This window comes from Rhinatrema bivittatum, chromosome 17 (genome assembly GCF_901001135.1).
Source record: "Rhinatrema bivittatum chromosome 17, aRhiBiv1.1, whole genome shotgun sequence".
NCBI lineage: Eukaryota > Metazoa > Chordata > Amphibia > Gymnophiona > Rhinatrematidae > Rhinatrema > Rhinatrema bivittatum.
In genome coordinates, this window is record NC_042631.1 from 18,395,026 (window position 1) to 18,415,099 (window position 20,074).

The window sequence follows — 20,074 nt, forward strand, 5'->3', positions numbered from 1 at the left end:
GGTCTAATGGGGCTTCGGGCCAGCCGATCCAGAAATCACATGGTTAGTGTTGGTCACAATTGCCCCATACTTGTGGGGCCGCTGCGAGTAATACCTCCTCCTTCCAGCTTTGTTGCTTCCATAGCCTGAGCCGCCTCTGAGAATCTCCCACGACAGCTCCTCTCTCGACCCCCCCCCCCCCCCCCACCTTCAGTTGCCTCTCTCCCTGCCAGAGGCGGGTGATAGGCCTCCCGCAGCTACCTCAACACTGGCTCCATGCTTTCTCCCCTCTGCTGTGGTCCTTGGGCCTCCCTTGTCCTCAGCTAAAAAAAAAAAAAAGGCTGTCGAGGCCTTGCAGCGGGCCCCTTTCTACAGCTCATCCCATAGCCACAGGCAAGCCAGGCAGTCCACCAGAACCCTGTTATCCCAGGGCTGTGCCTGCATCCCACTAAGTACCAACCAATGTGAGTGAAAATGTTTTAAAAAAAGGTTCATCACAGCAGCTGCTGCCCCTTCTGATCCAGCCGCCACTCTTCCTCATTATTTGGGAGGGGGCTTCGGGAGTAGGGGTTGGAATGCTTGATAGGTCTGGATATTAAATTTGGAGGACGGGAGGGTGTGAGAAAACGGCCCCAGGCCCCTTGACCTTATTTTGGTTTGTACTGTATTTCTGGATAACGTTAGGCTTGCTCTGAAGCAGGTCTCAAGTTATCCAGATAACCTAGCTGGATATACTCGATATTTGCCTAGGTTAGTTGAATAACTGAAGCCCTCCCTGAAAACGCCCCTTTTTATCCGGCTAAATTGTAGCTGGATAAGTATCTGAATATGCAACATTTGCCGTTTAAATGGATAACGTTTGAGCTATCCGTCTAAACGTTTTTTTGAATATGGACCTCATAACTGATAACAGACCTGGTGATGGGATCATGTGGTCTTTATCTGGTCTTACACGGAGCTTCCATTTAAATTACGGTTCCACCATCGGTATTACAATCCACGGACTCCAGACTGAGGAGGCGGCTCCATTAGTCTGCCCAGCGTACCTTCACTATGTAATCTGCTGGTGCATGGATCAGCCAGCGACAGTCGGCCGAATTGTTGTAGCTCTCAGGGTAGTGCAAGGTTTGTATCAATCCTTCCTCAAAAAGAACCGCTACAGATCCACAGCCAGAATCTAGAAAGGCAGGAAGCACAATTTTTGGGGACTTAGTCCAGCTTTCAAATTGTTAACCTTGGTCTTTCCAGGGGAAAAAATATTTTCATTTCAGAAGAGGGTGACACATTTTTTATGCCGACGGATTGCACGAGGGTTTGCCGGTACTTTGTAATGATGCACGTAACAACTGACACCCCCTTAACCCTCTGACTGCTACAGCTAAAGCATTTTACCAGTAGGAAATTCCAAGTCTCAGGAATCAAATGGCTTAGAAGGCTATTGCAGCTACCACAAATTGGATTTGGTTTGATTTATTAACTGGATATACCTCACTTTATTCAAAATATCAGAGCTGCTATTTGATCAAATAACATAGAAACATAGAAACATAGAAATGACGGCAGAAGAAGACCAAATGGCCCATCCAGTCTGCCCAGCAAGCTTCCCTCATTTCTTCTCTCATACTTATCTGTTTCTCTTAGCTCTTGGTTCTAATTCCCTTCCACCCCCACCATTAATGTAGAGAGCGGTGATGGAGCTGCATCCAAGTGAAATATCTAGCTTGAGTAGTTAGAGGTAGTAGGGGTAGTAACCGCCGCAATAAGCAAGCTACACCCATGCTTATTTGTTTTTACCCAGATTATGTTATACAGCCCTTATTGGTTGTTTATCTTCTCCCCTGCCGTTGAAGCAGGGAGCTATGCTGGATATGCGTGAGGTATCAGTTTTTTTCTTCTCCCCTGCCGTTGAAGCAGAGAGCTATGCTGGATATGCATTGAAAGTGAAGTATCAGGCACATTTGGTTTGGGGTAGTAACCCCCGTAACAAGCCAGCTACTCCCCGCTTTGTGAGTGTGAATCCTTTTTTCTTCTCCCCTGTCATTTAAGCAGAGAGCTCTGCTGGATGTGTGAAGTAACAGTTTTTCTTTTCCCCTGCTGTTGAAGCAGAGAACTATGCTGGATATGCATTGAAGTGAAGTATAAGAATGGAGTGATCAAGCTAGTTGAAAGGCATCAGGAATAGAGGAAGGTGGAGGTAGTAATTTGGATATTTGGTTTGGGGTAGTAACCGCCGTAACAAGCCAGCTACTCCCGTCTTTGAGAGTGCAAATCCTTTTTTCCACATTTCCTCTTGCTGTTGAAGCTTAGAGTGATGTTGGAGTCACAGTAACCATGTGTATGTTTATTGAATAAGGGTATTGTCTCCAGGCAGTAGCCATCATTCTGGCGAGTCACCCACTCTTCATTGGCGGCCTCTTGACTTTATGGATCCACAGTGTTTATCCCACACCCCTTTGAAGTCCTTCACAGTTCTGGTCTTCACCACTTCCTCCGGAAGGGCATTCCAGGCATCCACCACCCTCTCCGTGAAGAAATACTTCCTGACATTGGTTCTGAATCTTCCTCCCTGGAGCTTCAAATCGTGACCCCTGGTTCTGCTGATTTTTTTTCTTATGGTAAAGGTTTGTCGTTGCCTTTGGATCATTAAAACCTTTCAAGTATCTGAAAGTCTGTATCATATCACCTCTGCTCCTCCTTTCCTCCAGGGTGTACATATTTAGATTCTTCAATCTCTCCTCGTACGTCATGCGATGAAGATCCTCCACCTTCCTGGTCGCCCTTCTCTGTACCGCTTCCATCTTGTCTTTGTCTTTTTGTAGATACGGTCTCCAGAACTGAACACAGTACTCCAGGTGAGGCCTCACCAAGGACCTGTACAAGGGAATAATCACTTCCCTTTTCTTACTCGATATTCCTCTCTCTATGCAGCCCAGCATTCTTCTGGCTTTTGCTATCGCCTTGTCGCATTGTTTCGCAGACTTCATATCATTAGACACTATCACCCCAAGGTCCCTCTCCTGCTCCGTGCACGTCAGCCTTTCCTCCCCCATCGAATACAGTTCATTCGGATTTCCGCTCCCCATATGCATGACTTTGCACTTCTTGGCATTGAATCTCAGCTGCCATATCTTCGACCACTCTTCCAGTTTCCTTAGATCCTGTCTCATTCTCTCCACTCCTTCCGGCGTGTCCACTCTGTTGCAGATCTTAGTGTCATCCGCAAAAAGACAAACCTTACCTTCTATCCCGTCCGCAATGTCGCTCACAAAGATATTGAACAGGACCGGTCCCAACACCGATCCTTGCGGTACAACCACTTAAAAACCGCTCTCCTCTTCAGAGAAGGTTCCGTTTACCGTCACACATTGTCTTCTGTCCGTCAACCAATTTGCAATCCAGGTCACCACCTTGTCACTCACTCCCAAGCTTCTCGTTTTATTCACCAGTCTCCTGTGCGGAACCGTATCAAAAGCTTTGCTGAAATCCAAGTATATGACATCGAGCGCTCTTCCTTGGTCCAATTCCTTGGTTACCCAGTCAAAAAAGTCAATCAGATTGTCTGACAGGATCTTCCCCTGGTGAATCCATGTTGCCTCTGGTCCATCAATTCTCCGGACTGTAGATAGTTCACTATTCTCTCTTTCAGCAGAGACTCCATTACTTTTCCCACCACCGAAGTGAGGCTAACCGGCCTGTAGTTGCCAGCCTCCTCCCTGTTCCCACTCTTGTGAAGCGGGACCACCACCGCTCTTCTCCAGTCTCTCGGCACCACTCCCGTTTCTAGGGATCTATTGAACAGGTCACACAGCGGACCCGCCAGAACATCTCTGAGCTCCCTCAATATCCTTGGATGAATCCCATCAGGCCCCATGGCTTTGTCCACTTTCAGGTTCTTTAGCTCTTCCCACACATTTTCTACTGTAAAAGGATTTTCATCTATTCCACTTCCCTCCAGTTTCTTGTTGTGTAGAGATGGTCCTTCTCCAGGGTCTTCTTTAGTGAACACAGAGCTGAAGTATTCGTTTAATATTTCTGCCATTTCTTCGTCTGTCTCCACACATTGATCATTACCACCTTTCAATTTCACTATACCACTTTGGACCTTTCTCTTTTCGCTGATGTATCTGAAAAATGTTTTGTCACCATTTTTTATCTCCTTGGCAATCCTTCTAAAAGCAGTGATTGACATCAGGTACCGAATGACTCCAGGTCATCAGGGACAGCGAGGCACACTCCAGGTTTTGCCTCAGAGCACCTGTAGACTTATAACAGAGCTTCCCAAACATGTCCTGGGCACCCCACAGTCAGCCACGTTTCCAGGATATCCACAAAGAATATGCATGAGATATGTTTATGTAAATTTATCTCATGCATAGTTATAGTGGATATCCTAAAATCCGGACCGGCTGTAAGGGTCCCCAGGACAGGTTTGGGAAGCCCTGACTTATAATTTCAATTTGGCTATAGTCGACAGATGCAAGAGGACAAAACCAGGAATGACTCAACCTTTGAGTAATTTGGTAACTCTAGACCAGCGAGTCATGAAATGGGAAATGACATTTCTAATCCTCCCCATGTCGTCCCCAAGAAAGACTCAGAGAAATAATTCAAGAATACAGGCAAGCAAAGATGTGACCAGTGATAAACTTTGAAAACCATGGGGATTGTCCTTTACTTCCAGTCTGAAAGGGCCTTATGTCAGAGCAACGGCAGCAGGTTAAGGATTCTTCATCCACCATCTTATCCTGCATGTCAAAAGGATCCTATTAAACCAGTCCTCGACAATATACAAATCAAATGCTCCATCTAATGGCAACCCCAGGAGGACTCAGTGCCAACAAATAAACCCTCTTTATCAGAAAAGGTAAGCTAATGAAAAACGAGACCATACCAGGAAGATTATTCGGAGCAAGAGCTCTGTAGGTCATTGAGAAACCAGTCCGGGGCTTTTGAAAATCAGAAAGAAACTTCAGTATTAATCTGTTGGAGGTAACCAAAACAGGCAGTGGGTGGACATCACCACAGAACTTCCCTGCAAAGAAGTGATGGACAGAAAACAGCATTCTTTAATGATTTGGAAAGTTATTCTCTTTCTTGGTATAGCAAGTTTAGAGGCAAATTAGTTTAAACTGAGGACAATAAAAAAACAAAACAAACGAGACTGCATAAATAATAAATAAATAATAATAACAATAACGAGATTGCAGATCACACTACTTAAGGATGTGTGGGTGTGTTATGTGTGCTCCTGCTTGAGGATGTGCGGGTGTGTTATGTGTGCTCCTGCTTGAGGATGTGTGGGTGTGTTATGTGTGCTCCTGCTTGAGGATGTGTGGGTGTGCTTATGTTGCCAGAAGGGATTTCTCGTAATTGTTTTAGAGCTAAATCCACACTCATGCATTTCAGTCCAAACAACATGGGCTAGGAAACCAAACAGGAAATAACCAGGATGAGGAAGTGAATTCGTGCATTAACCAGATGAATCCCTGGAATGCACTGAGCATTACGGGCCTGCCTGATGGCCCAGTGTTAGGTACATGCAGGGCGATGCAATATCCGTGCGCTCATGACCGAGTGCCTGCCTACCACTCCTGGGCACGCGATGCAATAGGCAAATGAGCCGCTGCGTTCAAAAGGAGCGTGCTAAAGGAAACCGTGCATCCCTAGTGCTTCCTCGGCATCGCTCACACAAGAGAAGTGGCTATATACTGGTTTTAAAAATGGACCCTTGGTTTTATGAGCATCTGTTTTCCTAACCCGTGCACAGGAAAATGAATGCTTGTAAATAGAGTCATTCTATGTGGGGCCGCCAGATTAACCGGAAGGAAATCGGTGGGATCACACATCACCACGATTAAAAAAAAAATTGGCACTGCCTCCCAGTTTGCTTTAGAGCGCAACTTAAGCTTTTATGATCCACCTATAAAGTACTACTTAATCTGGTCCCAGCCTTTTTAAGGTCACGCTTAAAATGAACATCTGTCGAGAGCCCTTACGTCCCCATTGAGCAACTACTGCAGCCCCCCTGCTCCTCATGGAGTGAAATTAGCAGTAACCAGAACATGCTGTGGAATTCAATCTGTAGCAGCTCTTGGGAAGTTACTTGCATGATTATTTTAGAAAAATACTTACACTTATATTTTGTTTATCACCATATTTAAGCAGAAGTATATTGAAGAATATTATACAGGTCTTTCCGTACTGCTAGTAGTCTTTACAGTTTATTAACTACTAGCGGTAGCCTGCATCTTTGTGGGTTTATATACTGTATGTACTATCTGCATTGCCTGTACGTGTCCTAAATTTGTTTTGCTGTGAATATTTTGTTTATTGATTTATTAATACCTATTTGTATTATTTCTCTTGCTGTTAACCGCTTTGATTTTATTCTCTGGAAGTGCAAAATATAAATTAATTCAATAAAATAAAAATAGGGAAAGGGGAATTAGGCATGGGAAGCACAGAAATGAGTTGCAAGAAGTGACTGGGTCAATAATAACAACAATAAACTGAATAGGGATGAGCTGTTTTTAAAAGGCAGGGAAATCACAGTTGTTTGATTTTGTACCATTTCCCATCTGAAAAGACAAAAAAAAAAAAAAAAAATCAAATGAAACAAACAAAAAATAGTGAATGAAGTGAAAACAAAAAAAAAAGAAAAATTTTCCCTAAAACTGAATAAATCAATCATCATTCTGGTTACTATTTTCATAAAAGAAAACTTACCCATGAGTCTATTGTCTTTAGAATAAACGGCCAAAAAATCAAAGTCACATGAGTCATCCCGTTCCAGGTCAAACCGGAGAAAAGTAAGCAAAAGGTGCATTCCCTCGGGGACAGTCACCGTCCAGACGCAGAACCTGAAAGGGTAAGCAAGTGCCTTGGTCCAAATGATTATCAGAATCAGAATGAATGTTTGGGGAGCAGCATCATTAGTCTTACTCACTCGTTGTTCTCATAAAATTCAGTTGGACTTTCAGGAAAATCTAATCGGCCTTCACTGCCAATCAGGTCACGTTCCGGCATGCTGCACGACGCTGCACGAAAGCATCAGAAATTAAAGCAAAGTACAGCAGCTTTATGGCTTTACTTCTAGCATGGCACAAGACAGCAGTGCTGATGGGGAGATGATGCCGGGCATGGCTCCTAATGCCACGGGAACACACACGTGACAGATGCTATTTCCGTGGGAAAGCCAACGATGGCAGCCGAAAAGAGAAGCATCGTCTTAGATCTATACCTGCAGTGACGTGGCCTTGTGGTCCCTTGTCCCCTTCAATTGCTCTGTGATTATGTTCAGCAAGAAGGCATCGCCATGGGAAAGGAAACAGAAATGGGCAAGGGGCCCCCCTTCCATAAAAGTTCCCAGTTTGGTATATTTTAGAAGCCTTTGTTAACGAGTTAAAGAGGAGGAAAATCCTGTTATCTCTGTAAGAAGACCCCCCCTACAGCATCATTAATATTATAGAGTGCTATTATAAATTCCCCTATAGTATATGCTATCACTTTAAAATTTATAATTAGTATAAAAATGAATGCCAATCTAGAACCTGCCCATCAGCAGCTTGGTGTTACATACCATTACAACCTATAATGAAATGTTGCATTGTAAGATGGATATTTACTTATGCATTAATGGTATTTAACCAATAAGAGGAACATTACAAAAACAATTTATGATTTGGTTGTGGTTATTTTTTTTTTAAGTTTATTTATATATTTGAGTACAACATATCCACCAAGTAACATAATTATCACTGACAATCTTAGAACAGCAGAGCACACTCTACTATTTTACAGCAACATATAGTAAGGCACACGTTACATAACATATACAAAAAACAGCCATTTACACTCAACATACACTCCAACTCAAAACAAATAAGATAAAAAAGAATTATAGAAAAATAATCAAATGTCACTAAGATGGTCCCCATTGAGTATTAAAACCCAATATTCTAGACTTATCCTGTATATCCATAAGTAACAGACCATAAAATTTGCACCATGCCTTTCTTGCGCAGACATTGTCCATCTTACTTGTATGTCTCGTGATGCTTTCTTTAATTTTTTCAAGTGCTGCTTGAAATTTATTAAGTCAATCATCCACCACAGCCAACACACTCTGATATTCCCGTTTCAGCTCGTTCTTGAATGCCACTAATGCCAGTTCCGATTCCGATGCCATCTTAGGTTACACTTGTTTTATTTTCTCTCACGCTCCACATGTAGTTTTAACAGACATGCTACACACCAGCCACAGCATCCCAAAAAAGCAATAGCAAGCCCATCCACTCATCCACCATCGAGGTACTGTTCGATAGTTGCAAAATTACTGGGGTAGGAGTTACAAAGGAAAGTTTAAATTGACCCTGGGAGCTACATCACCGTGTGACATCAAGGGCTGCCATCTTGACTGGAAGCCCTTGATTTGGTTGTGTTCTAATGTTCATTTATTCTTGGATCGTTCTCAGAGCTTTTATATTTTGTCACTGTATTTTTTTTTTTTCATTTTAAGAACATGCCATATACTGGGTCAGACCAAAGGTCCATCAAGCCCAGCATCCTGTTTCCAACAGTGGCCAATCCAGGCCATAAGAACCTGGCAAGTACCCAAAAACTAAGTCTATTCCATGTAACCATTGCTAATGGCAGTGGCTATTCTCTAAGTGAACTTAATAGCAGGTAATGGACTTCTCCTCCAAGAACTTATCCAATCCTTTTTTAAACACAGCTATACTAACTGCACTAACCACATCCTCTGGCAACAAATTCCAGAGTTTAATTGTACGTTGAGTGAAAAAGAACTTTCTCCGATTAGTTTTAAATGTGCCACACGCTAACTTCATGGAGTGCCCCCTAGTCTTTCTATTATCCGAAAGTGTAAATAACCGATTCACATCTACCCGTTCTAGACCTCTCATGATTTTAAACACCTCTATCATATCCCCCCCTCAGCCGTCTCTTCTCCAAGCTGAAAAGTCCTAACCTCTTTAGTCTTTCCTCATAGGGGAGCTGTTCCATTCCCCTTATCATTTTGGTAGCCCGTCTCTGTACCTTCTCCATCGCAATTATATCTTTTTTGAGATGCAGCGACCAGAATTGTACACAGTATTCAAGGTGCGGTCTCACCATGGAACGATAGAGGCATTATGACATTTTCTGTTTTATTCACCATTCCCTTTCTAATAATTCCCAATATTCTGTTTGCTTTTTTGACTGCTGCAGCACACTGAACCGAAGATTTCAATGTGTTATCCACTATGACACCTAGATCTCTTTCTTGGGTAGTAGCACCTAATATGGAACCCAACATTGTGTAACTATAGCATGGGTTATTTTTCCCTATATGCATCACCTTGCACTTATCCACATTAAATTTCATCTGCCATTTTGATGCCCAACCTTCCAGTCTCACAAGGTCTTCCTGCAATTTATCACAATCTGCTTGTGATTTAACTACTCTGAACAATTGTGTATCATCTGCAAATTTGATTACCTCACTCATCGTATTTCTTTCCAGATCATTTATAAATATATTGAACAGTAAGGGTCCCAATACAGATCCCTGAGGCACTCCACTGTCCACTCCCTTCCACTGAGAAAATTGTCCATTTAATCCTACTCTCTGTTTCCTGTCTGTAATCCACGAAAGGACATCACCACCTATCCTATGACTTTTTACTTTTCCTAGAAGCCTCTCATGAGGAACTTTGTCAAACGTCTTCTGAAAATCCAAGTACACTACATCTACCGGTTCACCTTTATCCACATGTTTATTAACTCCTTCAAAAAAGTGAAACAGATTTGTGAGGCAAGACTTGCCTTGGGTAAAGCCATGCTGACTTTGTTCCATTAAACCATGTCTTTCTATATTCTATGTTTATGACATTTAGGGCTTCTAGGGACACAGACTGGGAAAAATTTTTTTAGTACAGCCGGCTCTTAGGGTCCTTTCCTCAAACCTGATTCATGCTTTGTTTCATTTTCTTTTTCTCTTCTTTTAATATCATTTGTTATATACTTAAATATCATAAAAATAAATATTCCTTGAACAGTGTCTTCTTTACCCCAGCATTTGCTCTTCCTCCCAGTTCTATCCTCCTCCTTCATTCTCTCTCTCTCTCATCCCCTTCCCAGTCTATCTTCCTTCTGCATCTTTCCCTTCAATCTCCCGTTCTTCCAGCTGTAACCCTCCTCAATTCTTGCTCCCTCCTCTTCCCCCTCTCCAATTCAATCCTCCTTTCCTCTTTTTAGTATCTCCCTCCTTTGACACTCTCTGTCCCTTGAGGGATGAAGGCTGGGATAGCTCGGGAGAGAGATAATGGAGGAAAGTGGAAAGGGGTGATATGCAGGTCACTTGCCTCCCTGGTTGCCCTGTGCCACTGGAATGAGGAAGCTCATGATTCTCCCTTAAACTCGCGAGTCACACACGACCAATCCACAAACAGGAGCACAGAAATGAAAGGATTACTAGTGATCCTGGCAATCGTGGGACCCAGAACCTCAAGTAGCAATAATTTTACTTAAATACCTAAATGCTTAAATATGAAACAGGATGTTTGACTATTATTCACAGAGCAGTAGTTTTTTTTCTGGATTATTTTCCCAATTTTCAATAGGTGAATAAGTGAAATGTAAAGAATACTTACCTGAAGAAGACTTCCTTTTCGGTGTATCTAGATTTAAAAAGAAACTATTTGAGTAGTGACATCTGGCGAGAAATGAAGTAGCCTCTATGACGTGAAATTTGGAGGCATGCAAAAAATTATGCACAGGAGAAAATCACCATTAGAAAGAGGCACATAGCTACTAATTTGGATTCTAGTGATTTCTTCTGTGCAACATGAAAACAATATTGTGGCTGAAATATATCCATATATATGACCAATTATGCAGCTGGGTCAATATTGCAGAATTCACTTAATTATGAATATTTTTGGAGATAAGGCTTATCAATACTGAGCTGCCATATACTTTTTAGGTTACATCTTTGCAATAATAACCCAAGCCTCATTCCAACAAGGAGGGGCTGGAAGGGTCAGGTCATCCTATAATCCAAACCGTTAAAGTAACCAGGAATAGTAATTAGTAGTATTATAATACGATAAGTTGCTTTAGTGATGAATTGCAGGTCTGAATCAGACTATCAAAGTAAATAAAAACTGAAGATGTGATCCTGGGTACAGGTTGTATACTGTAGGAGCACAGGCCTGGATTTGTCAATAGGGTCACTAGGGCCTGTGCCTAGGGCGGCAGAAGTCTTGGCAGGGTGGGAAGGGGGCTGTAGATTTGCTGCCTTTCAGCTGTGCTGAATGTCACTCAGCAGGGAACAGCCCTCCCCTGGATCCAGGTCCTCCCCTCCAGGCAGCCTGCAGCAGGCAGAGCAAAGGGGGCTCTTTTTGGGGAGATCCTTGTAGGGTAGAGGATGGGGAACGAGGGGGGGGGGGGAATCAGTTGGGGAGCATATGTCTGTGTATGAGAGAGAGGAAAATAAAGATAGGGGACAGTGTTCCTTCTCCCTCACACACATGGACTGGCATCAAGAGTGTGACTGTCATACTGGACAGGATGTTAGAGAGGAGGTGCAAGGAAGAGCAGGACCAGAGCATGGTAAGGACACCTCCCCCTCCCCACTCAATGCAATTCAAGTCCTCCCTCGCTTGATCTTGGATTCTATCCCCCTAGATCCTGGAACCTCTCTCCCTAACCCTTCCTATTCCCTCCTCCCCATCACAGATTCCTAATCTTCCTCCTCTCACATCCGTAGTCCTCTTTCTCCTCACTCCATTCCTCTCCCCGTCTCTGACTCCTCCTTGAATGGATAATTGAGAACACTTGTCTTCACCCAATAAAAATAAAATAATAATTATTATAGCGTAAAGCTACTTTATTTTTATAATGTATATGTAAAAGATGGAAATTTTTGCCAATTTGCTTCAGAATTGTTTTGATTTTTTGCTAAAGGATCCACCCCTGAGTTGCCACAGGAAACTGGGATACTGCGCCTTAGACCTTCTGCTCCCTTTGGTCCAACCTTTGGGGGGTTGAGGGGGAGACAGGGCCAACAGTGCTTAGAGGTGTCAAAATCCTAAATCCGTCACTGTAGAAGCTTGCTCGACGTTTGCAGCCTGGTACCCGGTGCCTTATTAATTACTACTAGTAATTGATCAGTCATAGTTTCTCAAGTGATACTTAACTTGCCTTTATTTAGTTTTCTCCTGCTTGGCACAGTTCTGGGATAACTTTAATGTGATGCACCTGGGTAACTGATATCTTAAAGTGATCCAGAGGTGGAAGCCAAGTTATCCACTTTGATTTTCAACAAGCCACTCAATGGCTAGGTTTATAGCTAGCGAAGTTTAAGCCTGCTCCCGTCTGCATGAACACAGTTGGTTAAACCTAGCCTGCTAGCACTGAAAATCTGCCCAATCTTGCCAAGTGTCTTCTCCCCATCAAGCAAAGCACAGCCCCCCCTACATTTTGAGCCACTAAATAGAGATGTATGGTGAGGAAAGGCTCTCATGCTCAGTGGAGGTATTATTGACAGGCAGTCGGGTCTAGCCACCTAAGACCCTTTGATAATTCCCCACCTTGACCTTTGCAGAAAGGAAAGAAATCCTCCTGCTCCTGGTAGAAGGGAATTCTAACACCACATCTCCTGAATATCCTCCACCCCGTGCAGCAGGACGTCCATCTAATCCTCCTGAGGGGAGCAGCTGCTGAACCCAATTCAGCTTTCCTGATTCACTCTTGCGTGCCACTGTAATTTGCCACACTACCCCGGGATAATGCAGTGCCCACCTACAAAGATAGTTACTGTGTACTTACAGTATATTCGTTTTTAATTAGAAAATTGTAGCAACCCCCTGAGTTCTATTTTCAGAGAGAAGAATCTCTATATTATAAGGCTCCGTAAGGAAGAACTAACAACTGAAGGTGAAACAGCTCCAGTTTCAGGCTTTAGTCAGTAAAGATGTTTCCCGTAGCCACAGAATGGGAATAAGTCCTTTTGAAAAAAAGACCCTCTGGTTCTTTGCTTTATTTTATATATCTACCTCATAACTTAAAATGTTTGCTCTCTTTTTATTGTTCTTACTATACCCGTGTAGAGATGCTGGAGAACCCAAGGCAGTAGCTTGCGTAATTCGGTGTAGATCCCAGGTGTTCCTCTGTGGTCCGGCAATTTCATGACATTATCGCTCCAGCTGCGGGCACATCCCATCCCCCAGGAGGTAACACCTGCCAGGATCCAGGTGCCATGCTTACGTCTGCAGAGAAGAGGACCGCCTGAATCACCCTACGACAAAACAAACCCATTTTTGTTGGATAATGAGTTGGCATGGATGCACGGTAGAGAGGTATGGTGGTGCAACATGGTGCTTAGCGTTCAAGCCACTGAACCCTGGAGATCAGTGTTCAAATCTTGCCTCCACCACTCACTGCCTGACTCACCTGTTATGACACAGGGCTTCGCCTGAAGTAAGGACTTCAGTCCTACAAAGCTGCACCTTTAAATATAGGCATATAAAAAGTATCCTTGCATTCATTGACAGGCTAACGTGAAACCAAATATAGCAGATTTAAGAAAATATTTTTTTTCAGTCAACACATACATTAGTTAAGCTGTGGAATTTGTTATTAGAGGATGTAGTCAAGGTAAGCATTAGAAATGGGTGCATGAACAAGTATTAGTCAAAATCTGCCCCCAAATGTTACTTTTTGTTTTACTGCAGAAAGTTAGAGGTGAGTTGGCTAATTAATTGCATCATGAGGTATCACCCTGTTTACTGCTGTGAGTTGGGTTAAAGTCAAACTGAGATCTGAGCAGAGCCCCATCTGTTTCAGTCATCCCAAGTGGACACTGGAATGTGCTCATAGCAGTAGCACACACCTGTATGCACACATACACTCAAACCCGCCCAGATACATAAATCTAAGTAATTAGAAGCTCCAGATTCATGACCCCAGCCTGCAGTACCTGGCATGCATCCTTTCCCCCTTCAGGAAATCCAGCACAAAGTATGGTGCTTCCTCTCATTGGAGTCCTTAAAGTTAACATTGCATCATTACACTCATCTTCTTCAACGATTGGCAAGTCAACCATTTGCAAGATGTTAGGAAGAATTCCATCTGAAAGCCAAAAAAAACAAACCCAAGTATGACTGACCCCTCTGTAGACGTGCAAAGTGATTTCTCACTCTGTATTGGGGGTGAGACAGGGCAAACTGATCAGCAGATGGAGAGGAAGGAGCTTTTTTAAGGTTGATCGGGTTCTCCTAGTGGTGCCGGCACCATCAGGGCACTTGGCTTCTTTAGCTCGTGGTAAAGTCCCTGGTTTGGAGCGAAATGGTTTCAGGTTCTAATTCTGGAGCCCCCTGCTTGGCAAAAAGGCTGTGGTACTATGGAGCACTGAACCACTATATGGCAAAATCAATTCACATACAACAGAGTCATGAGAAATGTGGCTTCTGGGTGTCTATAGGCAGCACAATGCACTGAAAAACATTTATTTTTAAAACAGTTTAAATTGTATCAGGTTATTAATTCTATTCCTCTGTGGTAAAGCTAACTCTCCTCTTACTCTACAGCAGCACCATCTCCTTTGGGATCAGGTCAATCTTTTGATTTGCCAGATGAGCTGTAGTTGGGGCCCCTGCTCTATGTCTAGTTTACATCTAACCAACTGCAATTTCTCTAATGCATGGATTTTGGATTGTGATCTAAAAGCCCACTCATTACCCAGATATTTCCTGTTGGACAGGGTTTAGTGCAAACCTAGATCCCAGATAACAGAGTCATTTAAGTTGAGGGAGAGGGACAATGTTACAATAACCCCAACGATATCAAGAATTTTGTTGGTTTTTTTTTTATCCCAAAAGAAGAACAGAAATGGAGCCCAGAGACTTCCCAGTCCAGGCCAACTGCTCGTTTTCTGTCTTCTTGACCCACAGCAAGAGTGGACACAGCTGCTTACTCTCTGCTAGCCGTCCCCAGCCACAAGTTGTACAAAGAAGTCCCGGTTCAAAGAGCTCATCCTGATTTGGAAGACATGCAGGCTGCACCATTTCACCTGAAATACAAAACATGAAGTCGTCATCATCATTTTACAGCTGAGTTATGATAAAATTCTATCATGTGCTGGAGGTGAAAAAATGAAGCCTTCCCCCCAGTGAAGAGGTTCAGGGGGGAGCTGCAGAAATGAGACGTTCTGTAGACAAAATGAGGTCCTGATTTCCGAGTAGTTTGCTGAGTGGACCTTGGTTGCATCCTTTCCCTAGGCTGTGGTCTGCCTTGCTGCTGCGAACACTGCCTCTGGTAAGGATACAGGTGTACCTTCTATCAGGGTAATACCTTCCGTAGGGTTGTGGTGGGTATTTACTCTGAGCAGACTGTAGCACAGAAGTAGCTCCAGATAACGTTTAGAGGGTTGAGCAGTGATCTCTTAAAAGGTCAATGGTTTTCTATACTTTGTCCCTCGTTGTTTGCTGAACACAGAGCATCAGCCAAAGTATCAAATGTATGTCTTCTCATAGGCCTGATGTTCTCAACCAAGCGAGGCTTCTGGCTGCTATAGCTGCTGATCTCGAAGCTATCTTGAAAACATTGAATGCAGAGCTTCTGATGATTTGTTCAGGGGAGGTGCAAACAGATCTTGCGTGTCCAAAGAAAGATGAGATGAGGCATCTCTTACTTTCTGTCGTATGTTATAAAGACATTGGACAATTTGGAATTTGTGGGCTAAAATTCTGCTTTGCTACATTGCTGATTGGAAGACTCTCTTTCCTTTGTTTCTAGCATGTTGGTTTCCTTATCAGAAGGAGCAGTTGAGTGTGCTGCTTTTTTTTTTTAAGGCAGACTTTACCACCACAGATTCATGAGATAATTGTACTTTTGTATGTCCTGGTCAGAGATGAATTTTATATTTAAGATCTAGTTTTCTGGTGAATGGAAGAGTGTAACACCAATATATACAGAAAAAAACCATCCCTTGACCAACGAAAACAAATATGGTTCAAAAACATTGATCTCCAACTTACACTTAATCAATGTTCAGAGAGATATATTTTAAGCATTTCTTACTCTATATTTTATAAATCGGACCTTCATGACACTCCGTGGATAAAGAGCACATACGCTCAGCATTTTCACTGCTTAGGGGTCATCTTTAATCATTGGTCCTAATAGCCTTAATTTTTAAATTTAAAAAAATTTCTTTTAGAATTTTCAATTTCTTAGAAAGACTTTATGTAAAAGTTCTTTTGCATTACATTTTTAAAAACTATAATACTTCCCCCTTCAGTTGAATTTTAGAGTCCAGCCCAATGAACAGATACCTGACGGAGAAGGTAAGGTTTTGTTTTCTTTGTTTAATTTTTGGGGGTCTTGGTCGAGGTCCTGCATGCCTCCACTGAGACCCCGGTGTCCCGCTCCACCCTACGTCATGGCCCCTGCTTATGCCCTAGGTGAGACCCGGCTTCGGGCCTAGACCTAGGCCCACATCATTAGTTTAAAATAAAATGAATAAGATTCATTTCATTTGGGGGGCCCCTGATTCCATTCAGCACCCCCGAATGAAAAAAAAAATTATCCTTATTCGTCACATTTTGCAGTTTTGTTTTTTTTCCTTAGCAAATACTGCACAGCCTCTCTGCCTCGATCTGTGTAACTAACTTGGGATATCACATAACAAACGAAAAGCTCCCCTGAATACGAATTAACTCAGCATTACCAAACTGTATGGAGCCATCCAGTACAAGAACTGCGATGTCATAGTGTATTGGTCTGCTTTGACTATAATCTGGATGCTTGATGATAGATTTAACATAGAAAGCCTGCTCATTCTGTTCTTTCACTCTCAGGTCGTAGTCTCCCACAACAACTTTCAGGTACTGCAGCAAATACCTGCAAAGCAACAAGAGGAACAAGAATAAAAAACAGGAAGGCAGCCAGCGATCCCAGCCATTCACACCACGCTGGGACAGCTGAAGGAAAGCGATGTCGCATCTTTACGCAGAGACTTTCCTTATATTAAAGGCTGATATAGAAGTCTTCTATTCAGCTGCATTTAGAATGGGTTTAGATGGTTATGAGGATGCAAAGGCTCTGTTAGACTTAGAACTTGATAAGAAGTCAAAATCTGATAATGGTTCTAATTTGTCAAATGTATCTTCTGAAATTGTAGAATAAAATATATTGTTAGTTTCTTAAATTTTATTATATGAATTCAGTATGAGAGAGAGAGAGAGAGAGACTTTACAAGGCTTGCCTATAAGTAAACTATTTATACCATTGTAGGAGGGACAACCAGTAACTCAGAGTGAGGTTTTGGTGGTGTCCTAAGTTTTGGGGGGCACTTTTACATTCACAGTCAGAGTTAAAAGCAGCAATATTTAAAATAGTCGTTAAACTACTGATGCTAAATAGGACTACGAATAAATGTAAAAAGTTAATGCCTTTCTATGTCATGCTCATAAATAAATGACTAAACTCTTGCTTCCGTACCTGTCCATAACGCAGTGCGCAGCTGTGATTACCCGGTCACTAGAGATAATGGTTCCTCCACAGAAATGTTTGTTATTTCGCTTCAGGGAAGCCTGAATCATAAAGAAGGCATTTCATTTAACTTCTGAATGCATTAAATCAAATACAAATTTTATGACCCAAGTCTGCATAGACTTAAGCCATTTCACTGCAAAATGTAATAATTCATTGTAATATTTTCAAAATTTTAAAATTAGAGTTTAATGCTTTTGAAGCTTAAATATAATGTGACCAGCTCCAAAAATGCTTTCAGCTGTTCTTCTGTTTTTTTTATTTTCTGTTGCTGCTGAGTTATGAATTCAAATATTAAATAAATGTGGAAGCGAATCCTGTGAGTCTGTACTGGGTGCACAGTTTGTAAACAAACTGATCTTGTTTTATTGGTAGGGATGTGCATTCATAAGTCTCATTTCACATTTTTTTTTAATGGACACTAATGTTCTTTTATCTCGCACTAAACACCCCCCCCACAAAACACAGTATACCATGCATTGAAATTGACCACACTAAATGGAGTTTAGTGCACAGTAAAATATTTAATGCACGAAAAATGAAACAAGATGAAAAAACCCCAAACAAAATGGGAAACAATAAAATTAAACACCCCCCCTAAAAAATATAATGGCTGCACCCCCACTAATGGGAAGCTGAAAGAGGCAGCATTCCTGTCACATTCTAGATTTCATGAGGTCTTTTATTACAGCTTTAGCTTGAATTCAGAATTGGCCACACCGCTGAGCTCCGGCTCCTCACGGATGTTTCCCACTGGTAAAATTATTAGAGATGAGTTATTGAAAGGTGCCATCATTTTAAAATGACATGAAAACATCAGTGGTACTTGTTATATCATTTTGTGTCATTTCCCACCTGAAATACAAAAAAAAAACCCCCTAATAAAATATTATTTTTGGCGTTCATGGAGTTCGAGCACATGCTAAAGCATTTTAATGCAACTTAAAAGTTTCCAGCATGCGCTCTTCGCAAAAGTATGCGTGTTGTAAAAAATATTGCAGATTGGAAAAAAAATAGCACGTGGAAAAAATGAAACAATGGAGGAATGGAGAATGTCACAATGCATCTGTATTGCTCCATGATGAGGCCGCATCTTGTATAATGTGTGCAGTTCTGGTCACCGCATCTCAAAAAAGATATAGCATAATTAGAAAAGCTACAGAGAAGAGTGACCAAAATGATAACGGGGATAGAACAAGTTCTCTATGAAGAAAGGCTAAAGAGGTTAGGACTGTTCAGCTTATAGACAGCACGGATGAGGTCTATAAAATCAAGAGTGAGGTAGGGTAAATGCAAGTTGTTTTTTTTATTATTTCAAAAAATACAAGGACTCAGAGATACTCCATGAAGTTACACAGTAGCACATTTAAAACATGTGATAAAGGCATACTTTAAAAAAGGTTTGGACAAGCTCTTGGAGTAAAAGTCCATAAACCGTTATTAACCAGACAGACTTGGGAAAAGCCACTGCTTATCCCTGGGCATTAGCAGCACGGGATCTATCTACTGTTTGGGATCCTGCTAGATACTTGTGACCTGCCAACAGGATACTGGGATTGGTGGACCCTTGGTCTGACCCAGTATGGCAAGTCTTACACTCTTACACTTTTCAAACTGAAACAAATTAAATGGAAAACAAAAGTAAAAATTGAAAAGCAAATGCTTTCCATGCACATCCCTGCTGCTCTGCATAACATTAACAAGGTAAAGAGACAACACAGACTTTGTATGCAACCGAAAAGTGACAGAGCCAAGACTAGAAAATGAGGGCGTCATGGAGGTCATTGAAAAAATTAAAAGCATACAATGTATTGTAGTTAACACTGTAGAAGAATAACGTGCCCGGCAAGTTCAGGCCAACAAACGGAAGTCAAGCAGAAAATTGAGACTGGTGCTATAGATTTTTTCTTTTTGTCGTATAAAGTAGAACGGTGCACTGCGGTGTATGCAGAATGGATCCTGGCACGTTGCGATAGAGCAGGCCAAGGACCGAGCACCGCCCAGCATCGTAGTCTCTAAAGCTGAAGCACCCTGCGGATTATAAACAGTAAGGTCGGGTATCCTGAAAACCTGATGGGCCCAGGGTGTGTCCCGAGGACTGGCTTGAGAACCCCTGAGATATATCATGGCCCCCCCATCACGGACTTAGCAAAATCACTGAAAATCTTATGAAATAATTTTAAAAAATGTACAAAAGTCTATAAATTTCCCCAATTCTTATTACACAGTAATCATGCAGAAATTAAATCTTTTTTTTAAAGAACGACTCACCAAACATGGGAACAAACCGGGCCTTGCCTGGGTGCCACCAACAATGCGATTGAAAAGGTTGAGGGTATTGAGTGACTTCGATCCCAGTGGAGATTGACAGCACCTACGAACTAAATCTATAAAACAGGAGACGCAGGTATCAGACCGTGGCACACCCTCCCTTAAAACACCGAACAGAATCTAATGACAGCAATACACTTTATTCTGCTTTAAAAAAAAAAAAAAACTAACCGAATATCACAATCCCCTTTTTTTGCGCATAATGGAA

At 42.1% G+C, this 20,074-nt stretch overlaps 1 protein-coding gene across 2 annotated transcripts in view; it reads right to left on the reverse strand.

Moving 5' to 3' along the window:
• OVCH2 (ovochymase 2) overlaps window positions 1-20,074 on the reverse strand; it is a 45,855-nt gene that overhangs the window by 24,096 nt on the left and 1,685 nt on the right. For both annotated transcript variants that reach the window (XM_029582953.1, XM_029582952.1), the window contains 11 exons: window positions 19,807-19,922; window positions 17,485-17,576; window positions 16,712-16,884; window positions 14,957-15,052; window positions 13,961-14,112; window positions 13,084-13,279; window positions 10,632-10,658; window positions 6,926-7,016; window positions 6,706-6,839; window positions 4,871-5,011; window positions 1,026-1,156 (listed from right to left, as the gene is read on the reverse strand). In XM_029582953.1, the coding sequence (XP_029438813.1) occupies window positions 1,026-1,156; window positions 4,871-5,011; window positions 6,706-6,839; window positions 6,926-7,016; window positions 10,632-10,658; window positions 13,084-13,279; window positions 13,961-14,112; window positions 14,957-15,052; window positions 16,712-16,884; window positions 17,485-17,576; window positions 19,807-19,922 (1,349 nt within the window). The remainder of the gene's footprint in view (window positions 1-1,025; window positions 1,157-4,870; window positions 5,012-6,705; window positions 6,840-6,925; window positions 7,017-10,631; window positions 10,659-13,083; window positions 13,280-13,960; window positions 14,113-14,956; window positions 15,053-16,711; window positions 16,885-17,484; window positions 17,577-19,806; window positions 19,923-20,074) is intronic.